This window comes from Polypterus senegalus, chromosome 8, assembly GCF_016835505.1.
Source record: "Polypterus senegalus isolate Bchr_013 chromosome 8, ASM1683550v1, whole genome shotgun sequence".
NCBI lineage: Eukaryota > Metazoa > Chordata > Cladistia > Polypteriformes > Polypteridae > Polypterus > Polypterus senegalus.
Genome location: NC_053161.1, coordinates 84,127,646 through 84,140,993, shown reverse-complemented (window position 1 = coordinate 84,140,993; position 13,348 = coordinate 84,127,646). Strand labels below are relative to the sequence as shown.

Sequence of the window (13,348 nt, the reverse complement as noted above, 5' to 3'; positions counted from 1 at the left end):
AGACCATGATACCCCAGTCCCTCTGGGCATTCTACCTAACATAAATGAAACAGTCCTCTTTGGATTTAGGGTTCTCACGGAAGGGCTTGATGATGATGATGGTCACGTAGAGTTCTGCCTTTTAATCCATCCATCATTGTTGGAGCATCATGAAGCTTTGAGTAGGTGGAGGTGGCGCAGGCCACCACCACAAAGAAACCGGAAAAAGAAACAGAAAAGAGAGTAGGGGTCAGTACCGATTTTAGAGCCACCATGAATAGTTGTTATGATGAATTGAACATACAGAGTATCAGGATTAAGTTAAATTACGATTAAAATGAAGTTATAAAAAGGCCATGTTAAAGTAATGTGTTTTCAGCAGTGTTTTAAAGTGCTCTACTGTATCAGCCTGGCGAATTCCTATTGGCAGGCTATTCCAGATTTTAGGTGCATAACAGCAGAAGGCCGCCTCACCACTTCTTTTAAGTTTTGTTCTTGGAATTCTAAGGAGACACTCATTTGAGGATCTGAGGTTACGATTTGGAATATAAGGTGTCAGACATTCCGATATATAAGATATATATATAGTAGTTCCTGTCCTGTAGCCAGATTAGTTAGGATGGGCCCTGGACCCCATCAGAACAAGAGTGGGAGTAGTGGGCTTAGAAAGTTGGTGGTAAATTGTTATAAAGTTACGTACAATAGAATTCATAACCATGGGAAGATTGTAAGCATAATCAACTGCAGAAAACACATTGGACATGCAACAACTATTGATGGGACTGTAGGATGACTATGGAAAAGTGTTTTGTGTTGGTGTGAGTTGTTTTACATTTATTAGGAGGCTTCATAATATAACCTATATGATTTTATTAGTGCAAAGTTAAGGATAATTTCATTTTAAACAGTGGTACATATCTATATGCAGTATACAATTAATATTATTTGTCACCTTTACTTATAAGTGAAGTGCAGTAGGTTGGCACTGCTGATCATTCCTTCTGGGTTCAAATCCTTTTCCCACTTATTTTCTCTGTGAAGTGTGTTAATTCTGTCTGTGCTTCCCTTTATTTCATATTCCTCCCACATTCCCTAAAGATACAGTATGTGTGTCAGCCTAATTGGACTAATTGGCAGTTCCAGTTCAGCCTAGTATAAGTGCAGGGTGCAGTGGACTGGCATGTGCTCAGTCCTCCACAGTTAAGCAGGTTGCAGCATGTTTGCCACCTTTTATTTTAGGAAATGTTCAAATCCTATAGCACAACTTAAAAATAGTTTCTAAATCATTATATCTATTAGAGTGCCTTTACATTTTCACTTTTCTATGATATCTTACCATTTATGGCTGAATTGTATTACATTTTTGCTCCTTAGATATGGCCTCAAAAATTACATCCTAGACTAAAGAATCAATTATTATCTACTTAAACCTTGCCTTATCTTGTATTTTTCAAATGAGTCATTATGTAAATTTTAGTCCTAAATTTACTAAACTAACTGAGAGGCAGACACAAAGAAAATGTGACCTACGGTTCATGCAGCTCTTCTTCAGTGAAATTACAGAGGATATTATGTGCACCTTTAGAGGCAGATAATAAAGAGGTTTCTTTTTCTAATGAGACTATTAACGTTCACTTTGTCTACTAGAAAGCAATTTCTCATCCCATTAATGGTCCAAAAATTCAGATAGAGAGTAAGATTGTCCACCAAAATATTCCTGGATATGCTAATAACTTGACACCTGTGAAGTTGAGCCACACTGACTCAGAAAAAGGTTAAGTCTCCTCACATAATTGGAACAAACAGTGGTAGAACTGAAACGTGAGCCCATAAAATATTAGCATTTAAATGGTAAAAATTGTAAATCAATCAAGTTCTTGAGACATCCAAACCTATTAGATGTGCAGTAATAATGAAAAAAGAAATAAAGAGCAGTAATCTTGCAGGTCAGCATATTAGAACAACATGAAGAGGATAATATACATTTGACTTGATGTCATTTTGGAGAAATTAGGTGAATGCGACTGAAAACTTGTTGCGCTGAATGGCCTGCTCTGGTCAAAATTCTTCAAATGTTCTAGTTTGCTCATTAATTAAAATGTGCTGTCATGCAGAATTTCATGAATTGCTGGTGTTTAAGCAAAACCTCCAAGTTTTGGTTTAGATTATCTAGTTTTACTGAAGGTCTCACTTTTATCATAAATCTAAATCCTTGCCCTTTAAAATTAGAGGTGTGAACAACATTAGTGTAGAAAACAAATAAAATTTTGATGTTTATATCTTTAAAGATAAACCATATAATTTCAGATGGGTTAGATGTATTCATTCAGTAAAAATGTGTGATAGCCTGTTGAATGAAACTGAATACTTGCATTAAATCAAGCTGGTTACACGTGATATAAAATGGGTAGTACACTGTTGGCTCACAGTTTTTCTCCCATTATGAAAATTTTAATCTTTGTTTTTAGTTTGTGAGTAAAAACAACAGATAACAGAGTTATGTTATGTTTTTTTCATAATGAATTAAAAATATTGAAAAAGGTGAATCATATTTAAAACTATATTTATTAATGTAGTAAATTTTTTCAGGTATTTCTAAAATAGAAAATAATTTCATCAAATAAAAATATATGCTAACTATAGTTTGGTAGATGTTTTGGTAGAAGTTTTCAAATAAACTTGATTTTTTACATATTTACAGATTTAAATATTTGTCTTACGTTTAATTTTTTAGTGGCAACACACCTGTAATCGTTTTTGGATCCAACCTGGATATCATTCAAAATCCCCAGATCAGAGCCAAGTACAACAAAGTGGAGACCGTCAATGTAAGTATTGTTAGCCCGAGCCTGGGAACTTGGTACTGTCAAGTGCTGAAAAGTTCAAGAAGGATTTTTGGGTTAGAGAAATCTGAAAACACATTGTTCTCTGAGGACACATTCATTGGCCCAATAAACCAAGAATTCAATGAGCTGTGGAATATGAGGAACGCTTAAGTGGGTGCTATCAGATTTCTCAGGTTATAGGTTCATGTCTGTGACATATTCAAAAAGATTAAAGACCACTCAGCTTCAGTGGTGTGTATTTACAAATGTATGACAGAAATGTTTGCTCTACTTTATGTTAAATACGACCAGTATTTTCCTCGCTGAAATAAAGGTGTTAAATCAATTAGTGGCCTAGTGGAGATAAGCCACAAAGTTACTGGATTCCTAGTGATTTTGTATAGCATTTCATAACAAACAGTGCAAAGCAATTTACAAAGTTCAAATCAACTATAAACAGTTTAATGAAATGTATTGAAGCTAGTGAATGCAGTACAGTAAAGCCAGATGATCTGTACACTGACTGAGCATGGACAGATACTAGCAAGAAAAGCACAGAGCCAGAAAATTAAATGTCACTGAAAGATGGGAATATCAATTTCTAAACTGAAAGTGTAAACATGAAAAAAAAGAATTTGGAAATAAGTATGGATTTTCTTTCTGTTTTCAGACTTGTGAAGTGCAGAGTGCCACTTCCATGATATGCCAAGCGCCTGAACTTGCTGTTAGTCCAAGCTCAAATCATATGGCTGATGTGACAGAGCGACCAGATGAATTTGGCTTCATTTTAGACAATGTGCAATCCCTGAGCATATTGAATAATACTAATTTCATTTTTTATCCAAATCCTGTGTTCGACCTTTGGGGTCCATCTGGAGTTTTGGAATTGAAACCAGGATCACCTATTATATTAAAAGTAACTAATAACTTTTCTTCTTATGTAATTGTTTTTTTATTTACACCGTTAAGTTTTTTTCTTTCTAAAATTATGATTAACGTTAGGATATTGTTGTTGGATATTGTATTATACTTATAGTTGTCCCTGACATATTTTAGTGCTACATACTGCTTATCATGTTTTTATCCATAATACACAATAAAAGCCAATTTAGGAAGTGTTAACCGTTTTTTCTATTATGAAATAAGAATCATAAGGTACACTTTGGTGCTAATATCTGATGTTTAATGTGTGGAAAAAATGTACAAAAAGTCCACAGTAAAAGCCTAATTAAGCCACCTCTATTCCAAAGCCTGACTTGGTATTTCATATTAGTATTAGTATTTTTCATATTCTGCAGTGTTATTGTTACAAAAATCAGTCATTTTATTTTTCTGTTACTTATATATTGCATAATTAATTACATCCATGATCCTAAAATGGATTAAGTTGATTTGAGAATGTTATATTATAATTAATTATACAGTGTATTCAAAGATACAACTCGCCTTTGACATTCATTTTCATGATTCAATTGATTACAAAGGTTTAAGGCAAAGAGGTACATGTACTATTAAAAATTGTTTTCATTGATTCACACCTTTGCATAATTCAAATTTCCAGGGAAGAAATTTCCTACCACATGCTTCTGGTGGAAATTCCAGGTTGAAATACACAGTCCTTATTGGGGAAAAGCCATGTACTCTGACAGTGTCTGATACTCAACTTTTGTGCGAATCACCTAATCTTACTGGAAGACATAAGGTGCAGGTGAGTATGTTAGTAACATATCATATATCAACTTTCTTTTTAAATAATGATAGTAGGAATGGGAATTTTCATGATTTAGTATTATACAGGTTTAGGTAAGAAATATCAACATAAAAACTAAATATATCTTCTAATAACATGTTCAGCAATTTTTTTGTTAATACAACATTTATTATCTATACTAATAAAAGGCAAAGCCCTCACTGACTCACTGACTCACTCACTCACTCACTCACTCACTCACTCACTCAATACTAATTCTCCAACTTCCCGTGTAGGTAGAAGGCTGAAATTTGACAGGCTCATTCCTTACAGCTTACTTACAAAAGTTTAGCAGGTTTCATTTCGAAATTCTACGCGTAACGGTCATAACGGTTGACAACATTCGCCATGTTGAACTTTCTTATTTATGGCCCCATCTTCACGAAATTTGGTAGGTGGCTTCCCTGAGCTAACCAAAACCGATGTACGTACTTATTTCAGTGGTATGATGCCACTGTCGGCCGCCATATTGAAGTTTCCAATGTCACTAATTCTCCAACTTCCCGTGTTGGTAGAAGGCTGAAATTTGGCAGGCTCATTCCTTACACATTACTTACAAAAGTTAAGCAGGTTACATTTCAAAATTCTACGAATAACGGTCGACAACGTCCGCCATGTTAATCTTTCTTATTTATGGCCCCATCTTCACAAAATTTGGTAGGCGGCTTCCCTGCACTAACTGAAACCAATGTACGTACTTATTTCGGTGGTGATGATGCCACTGTCGGCCGCCAAATTGAACTTTTCAACGGGCTTTGTTACTTATGGGCCCATCTTCAAGAAATTTGGTACGCGGGTTCCCAACGCTAACTGAATCCTACTTACGTACATATATACGTCCATAGCCTGCAGCTCGGTCACCGTGTGAGGCGGCTTTGGGTCCCCCATCCCAACACCTCCCACGTTGTTGGCTGCCTGCCTATATAAGGCCATCCGTCGCTCCAGTCCCTACATTCCCTTCCTTGCTTCGCCACGGGATTCACGTCTCCCTGCTGATAACTACAGCCTTTTTATTTAATCCACGGCTTCTCTGGTGTTTTATTGTTCATTTATTACGATTATAGTTATTGTGTAGGTATTTTAGACTTACTTTACATTGTTCAGGTACCCATTTCCTTTATCATTCCAACCGTACCCCCATTAACATGTCTATCGAGGTGATCACCATCAATCAAAGAACTGTCACTTACGGAGTGGTTTCCATGCCCGGAGATGGCACCTGCCTTTTCCATTCTCTTTGTTACATATTGCACGGCCATATCAGGCTCACTTTTGATATCCGGAGGAACATTGTGTCTTATGTATTGAATGACTGGGACAGGTTCAAGGTGTGGACTGATGACGGTGCAGGAGATAATTATACTACACAGGAGCACTATAAGAGTGAAATGCTTAAGCCCTTCACCTATGCATCTGCATGTGAGTTGATGGCTACCACTGAATTGTTCGGTTGTCGCTTTCAAGTGTACCGAAATGGCCAAATATTTTACACCTTTCGACAACCGCCAATGCCTCTTAAACATCTTAGATTCACAGGTGACAATTTCAGTAGTGGAACTTTCATGTTTATGAATGTTTAAACTCTGAAAAGCTGGATGTGAAGTTATCGATGAAACCGGTTGTATGCTTACAACGCTTGACAGATGCCGAATGTCTCTTCAACACAAGTCCTGCAAATACTGTCATAACTGAAATAAGCCATGAAACTCAAACCAATTATGGCAGCAGCAATCCAAGCTGTGAGATATGAAACAAGATTACTTTTCATATGGCCAACTGTATGTTGCATGCTCAAGAGTAAGCTCAGCGCACAGCTTGGTCATATTACAACCGGAGGGCCGAACTGACAATGTGGCATACAAAGAGATCCTTAACAAATAATTATTTGTATATTTTCCCTCAGTTTAAAAAGGTTTCATTTTCTTCTTAATAAAAATTTTAAGCCAGTACTTCGCCGCTGCGAAGCGGGGGTATTTTGCTATGAGACATAAGAATGAGGTTAGATTTAGGTATTATGGCCAAACTTCAGCTAAGTGATAAATATTTAAATAAAAAGCAAATCTATCATGTAGCATCACAGAGTTTCCGTGAGATATATTTTTAGACAGTAATAAACCAGTAAGGCAGCGTGTTGATGCATAAGTTAATGCTGCCAAGGCCATTAATTCAGCATCTCAGCATCTGAGGTTTGCTGTTCTTGTGGATTTTGCTCATCGTAATTGTGTCTGCATGGTTTTTCTAACAGGTATTCCAGTTTCTTCTGACATCCTCAATGAGTTTAAATTAAATGGCCATACCAAAATTGGTCAAGTGTGGGAATGAATGGGTGCTAAGATGGTCTTATGTCCCTATAGAGGTGCTCCCAAGTATGTTGTAAATGTTACGTCATAAAATATGAGATGATCTTGTACTTTGATATTATGCTTTGTTCCAGGTACTGAACCATGACGTGTACTGTAGGATAGGTTATTGGGTAATTTCAAATATTCCCTTTTGTGAGGGTATTTGGGTGGACTGGCTCCGTGTCCAGGGCTGTTTCCTGCCTTGCACCCATTTCTAGGGCAAATGGATCACCATGAATTGGATTAAATAGGTTAAAGAATGAAATGAGGGGATTCCTTTTATTTATATTATATTTACAACAATGTTAAAGGAAAAAATAAATAATTAAGTCAAGAAACATTAAAAAACCATGTGAAAATAATAATTTATTTATTTTTTGTTGTTGATATATGATTATTTGTCCCATTTTATATTTAGCTTTAAATGATAATGCTGTAGTATACAGTATGCACAGAAATATCTACACTTTAATCATTTTAGGGTTTAATCAAGCTGTGCACTTTTTCTGGCAAATTTTTCCTCTTGATTCAATGCTTGTCTGTAACAAACCATTGACTATTCTCTTAATTTAACTCAATTTTAGGTTTATGTTGGTGGCATTAAGTTCTCTCCTGGAGTGGTGCACATTTCCTCAGACAGCCCTCTCAGCCACACAGCAATCATAAGCATTGCAGGAGCTGGTGGGCTGCTCATGATCTTCATTGTGGTAGTGCTAGTTGCTTACAAGCGCAAGTCAAGAGAGAGTGACCTCACCCTCAAACGCCTACAGATGCAGATGGACAACCTGGAGTCACGGGTGGCACTGGAATGCAAAGAAGGTAGAGGTCCAGTGCTGATTGTTTACAGATAATTCCCCCTCACTGCTACAGAAGTCAAAGCATATAGGAGTTAGATAAGCTATCACTTTACGAGTATCTGTACATTGTATATGCCTCCATTCTGTACTTTTTGTAGTAGAAGACAACTACAGGAGACATGAATAGTTGTGCTCCTACAAGCATCACAGTTCAAAAGTTTATATTTAAATAAAATTTAAACTAAGATTTTGATGCAGTTTTAATTTTTACACTCTTTATTATTGCAATGGCTTCTCAGAACTCTTTGATCCCAAATAAAATAATGGCTGATGTATTACACTAAATGACAAATTTAAGCTGGCTGAACATGATTCAGTGTGAGTGGGTGTGTGAATGTCCCCTATCTTTATTTCCAATTATAAAACTTTGTGTCTTCTCTATGCCAGCTTTTGCTGAATTGCAGACTGATATTCATGAATTGACCAGTGATTTGGATGGAGCTGGTATTCCATTCCTTGATTACCGTACCTACACCATGAGAGTTCTTTTTCCTGGGATTGAAGATCACCCTGTTCTTCGAGATCTGGAGGTCAGTGAAGTAAAAGGAAATTTTTAAGCAGAAAATTATAAATATTTTGGCACAAAGCACTGGAGGAAAGCTGTTATTTTATCTGCTTTGCAGCACTTACTTCATTTGCAAAATATCATGTAATTAGCTCTACTGTAGTATCTGTCAAATATAAAATGTCATCTTTCTGTGTTTACCTTCAGGCTTTGCACACATTTCTAAACACTGAACAATTTGCAACTTCATTTGGATGTCCTGGGTAAAGTCTGTTTGGTATTATGCTTATCAAATAAATTAATGCCTTTAATTACACAATGAGATTCTTCCTAATTACTTAAATAATACAGCCACTTCTAATTACTGTGGTCCTAATAAACATGGAATTACACTTAATACCTTATTTCTTGTACCCCTACATGATCATTTTTTTTTCTTGTTTACCATATATTGACCTGAAGGCTTATACACTTAACATAAAAATGCTGCTTTTCCTCTAAAAGTGTTTAATAGTTAAAACATTTTCTCTACTTAAACAATAAAACATACAGATACAAACATGTAAATTAACATAAAAATATTTTAATTCATTGTTTACAGTGAATGGTAAAAAAAAAGTTTTAACCATTTTAGAACTTTGTTTTAGCTGAGGTTATAGTTAATAAAACAAGGAACAAAAAACACCACATTCCTAAATTATATTTGTATTTTAAAGAGATTGATATGTTTTATTTCATTTTTTTAATTTATTATATTTATTGCCAGTTACAATGGCTTTTTCTTGGTATACCCAGGTAAGCTGTTTGCCCTGCGCCAATCTTTTTCTCCACTTTACACACACCATATTTTACTCCTATTGAGTAGTACTCCTCCTCCTCCTCACACAACTATATACAGTGGTACCTCGGTATATGTCCTTAATCCGTTCCCAGACCCTTTGACTTATACCAAACAGGACTTATACCAGATTAATTTTTTCCATAAGAAATAAAGGGAAAATAATTAATCCATTCCCATGAAAATAAATCCTATTGTTATTGGCATATTATACATTGATGGGGTTGTATAAAATAATTTAAACACTGCTCAATACTAAAATACATAAATACAAAAGCAATTAGATGAAATCAATGAAAATTTAATCTCACTTTACTTTTTAATAACATCTTTGTTTTTCACAATCGTTGATACCGTCGTTCTTGGCATACTGTATGCAGCAGCCACATCCCGGGTACGCAAGCCACCTTCATACTTTTCAACAATCAATTCAAATTTACACGAAAAAGCACAAAATCACGTGAAAATTCACAGTGAGTTATAGCGCGGGTTGTTCACTGAATGCTAGCAACTGGCGTACTGACACTCGTGGGCAGTTGTGGCTTTGTCTCGAGAGAGAGGTAAACAAGGGTAGCACGCGAGTCGTATTCCAAACAAAGGTCGTATACCAAGCAAAATGTTTCATGTCCAAACAGGACATATACCAAGTTGGACTTATTCCAAAGCAGACTTATACCAAGGTATCACTGTATATACTTTCTGCCCACTTTATTAGGTACACCTGGTCAATTGCTTGTTCCAAAATATCTATTCAGACAATCACATGGCAACAACTCCAACCTGGTACTAGAAAGGTGTACCTAATCAAGTGACTGGTGAGTATTAAGTATATATGCTTCAAGGCAACTCCACAGATGAGACAATAAGATCATCCCATGCTGAAACTGTATGCTGTTTCTTATTGTGCAGATGGAGAGTACAAGTCTATGTATGTTTTTGTGGAATAGTGGATCCACAGCAAAGCAGCAAGTGGCCAGTTTTTTTATTTTAAATAAATAATCTTTATAATCTCACAGTTCTTCCTGACTTTTTATTTAAAAGAAGCAACTTCTTCAGAGTTATCCCTTATTATGGATCATTTGTTGCCATCTTTCAACCAGGCAGAACTGTTTTTTCTTTCGAGTCCTCCACCGAGTTTCTGCTTCTCTCCTAGCTTACATTGAAACCCTTGACCTCTAGTGGGCTGCCTGCTCTGTACCATCTTGGGAAAATGGGATGCCAGAGTTTATTGCCTCAAGTGGTCCCGGTCCCACAGACATGCAGAGGTATTGTCTTACTACTACTGTGGTGGTCTCCTGAAGAGGATCGATGCCCTGTGCCATCCTTTTGAGGCATTTGAGGCAACCTCCTGCTAGCCACTCACAGTACATAAAATTGTTCAGAGGTTAAAGCTGTTTAAAACAAACATCAACATAACACCAGATTTAACCATTTTTTTCTTATTTCTTAGTATGTGTTCAATTTTAACTTCTCTTACAAAATAGTTTATTTTTTTCTCTATTAGGTCCCATATTAAATATTTACATTATTATTTACATTATTAATCCTTGATCACTTTTTTTAATTGTAGCTGTTTTCAGGACTGTTTTTCATCACCACTTTTTATGCTGTAATCTGAATTATTTGTCATTAACTGTCAAAAATCACAGTATAATTCCACCCTGTCAGAAACTCCATTAGCATTATATTTGTAATGATTTTATCTCACAATTAAAATGTCATTTTTTTCCTATTTGAATGAGCTGTCATGCAGTCTTCAATATGTAATGATTATCTACATGGCATGTTAACAGTATAAAGGAAAGTTAGGTTTTTAAATATCTGTTTTTTAATCTTCTATTTAACTGTCCAGTCCACCAATTTGTAGGATTAGAATAAATAAGCACTGAACTACTTACAAAGAAATAATAGAGAAATACCAGTCATGGAGGGTGGCACAATGGACAGTTTGCGTGGGTTTCCTCCCACAGTCCATAGACATACAGGTTAGGTGCATTGGTGATTCTAAATTGTCCCTAGTGTGTGCTTGGTGTGTGTGCGTGTCCTGCGGTGGGCTGGTGCCCTGCCTGGGTTTAGTTTCCTGCCTTGCGCTCTGTGTTGGCTGGGATTGGCTCCAGCAGACCCCCGTTACCCTGTAGTTAGGATATAGCGGGTTTGATAACAGATGGATGAATAGTCATGGACCTCAGCAACTTTATTTTGAGTTTACTTTGTGTTTCAAGTGCCCAGAAGTAGCAGCCTTACTGTTCTTCTTTTGTGACCCAAAACAGTATGCGTTTTACTGGATTGCAGAGAAAAATCATAGCCTCATTATTATGGTAATTCATTTTTCTGTTTGTTTTTTATACCATAACATTTTTTATGTTCTTTTTTGTAACCTTTTCCATATTGGGTGATTGTGAACATGCCTTTTGCAAGATGCACAAGCTAAACCCAATATGTATGTCATATATCTACAAATATTACCCAAGGAACATTTTCTAATAAGTTTCAAAAACAGCTAAAAGGGGAAAATTCTAATTTTCCAACTCATCTTCAAACACATTTAAAATATCTATGCAAAATGAGTTGTATTGCATTCAGAGATGGCTCCTGTCATTATGTTGTCTGTTGCTTAATTTACAGATTATTTCTTGATGATTACATCCAGTTTCCAAAGCATATCAATTGTGTATCAGCTTTTCAAAAATAATGGTAAACCATATTAAAAAGAAAAGACATACAAAATATTGTTAACAGTTTGGGTAAAGTGAAATAGGTGGCTGCAATCTTTGAAAGGAGCAGACAAATCGAAAAATGTTTTTTTTATTCTGAAAAATGAGGAAGATGGGGAAAAATAATAACATAAATCGATGATAGAAAACATTACCAATAAACATACAAATACAAAAATGTTAATAAATTCTGGGATAACCTGAAAAATTTAAAAAATGGACAAATAATATTATTAAACAACAGCTTAGGGATATGATTTGTCTGATTTTGGCCTTGGCTTTTTAGAATGGCTTACAAGAGGGCTTTGGTTACTGGGCAACTTTGGCCCTTCTCCAGGAATTCCAGTTTTAAGTTCTAAGTTTTAATTTTAACTATAAAGATTAAAACCCTTAAGCTGATAAAATATTGCTATACATATTGGTAATATTGTTGTATTCTTTTTTTTAGGTCCCTGGATATAGGCAAGACCAGGTGGAAAAGGGTCTTAAACTTTTTGGGCAACTGATCAACAACAAATTTTTTCTCTTGTCATTTATTCGAACTCTGGAGTCCCAACGCAGCTTCTCTATGCGGGATCGTGGAAATGTTGCTTCACTGATAATGACTGTTCTGCAGAGCAAACTGGAATATGCTACTGATGTACTCAAGCAATTGCTTTCAGACCTTATTGATAAAAATCTGGAGAGTAAAAACCACCCAAAACTACTATTGAGAAGGTAAGGATAATTTACAGCTTATGTTAGGACTTATTTAACAATACATTTTTCCTAAGACACACATCTTCACGAATGTGTTTTAGGGTTTGTCACTCTTAATCTGGAAATTTGTTTTTTTGTAATACTATACATTTTTTGTCATGCTGGGATCTAGAGTCTTGGCTTTAAGCTCCATGTGTTTGTGAGGACACAGCTATCATTCCTCATCTCAAAAATCAGAATTAGAATTCACTAATGTGTATTAAGAATTTGCCTTGATAGTACTGGTGCAACATACAAGAGCAAGACCCAGAATACAAAAAAATAGGGCAATACAAAAGAAATAAAATAGGATTAAGAAAAGTCCAGGTAGTCCAGTGTGCAAGTATAGAGTGATACAAAGTAGATGCTCAGACCTGATTAGTCAGAATAACTGCATGTGGAAAAAAATTTTTTAGGTGACAGGTTGTTTTAGCTTTCACTACACAAAGTCATTTGCCAGATGGAAGTCTTTTGAACAGGTAATGCCCTGGATGAGTCTGATCAGCAGTGATCTTTGCGGCTTACTTCTTTACCCTGGACCCATAGAGGACTTGAATGTGCAATAAGTCACAGCCTATGATCTTTTCACAGGCTCCAATGGTGCGTTGCAGATTGGCGTTAGCCTAAACAGAGGCAGCACCAAACCAGACAGTTATAGATGAGATCAGAATGGACTTGATGATGGCTGTTGAACTGGATCAATATTGCTTGAGGAAGATTGAATTTCTTCAGCTGTCGCAAAAAATGTATTCTTTGATGAGCTTTCTTAATAATATATGTAATGTTATTATTCCACTTAA

The 13,348-nt window shown here is 35.7% G+C and overlaps 1 protein-coding gene across 1 annotated transcript in view; it reads left to right on the top strand.

Moving 5' to 3' along the window:
• Positions 1-13,348, top strand: part of plxna4 (plexin A4) — a 748,931-nt gene that overhangs the window by 633,067 nt on the left and 102,516 nt on the right. Inside the window, exons 17-22 of the mRNA XM_039761357.1 lie at positions 2,714-2,807; positions 3,475-3,720; positions 4,366-4,512; positions 7,481-7,715; positions 8,141-8,283; positions 12,259-12,527. Coding sequence (XP_039617291.1) covers positions 2,714-2,807; positions 3,475-3,720; positions 4,366-4,512; positions 7,481-7,715; positions 8,141-8,283; positions 12,259-12,527 — 1,134 coding nt within the window. The remainder of the gene's footprint in view (positions 1-2,713; positions 2,808-3,474; positions 3,721-4,365; positions 4,513-7,480; positions 7,716-8,140; positions 8,284-12,258; positions 12,528-13,348) is intronic.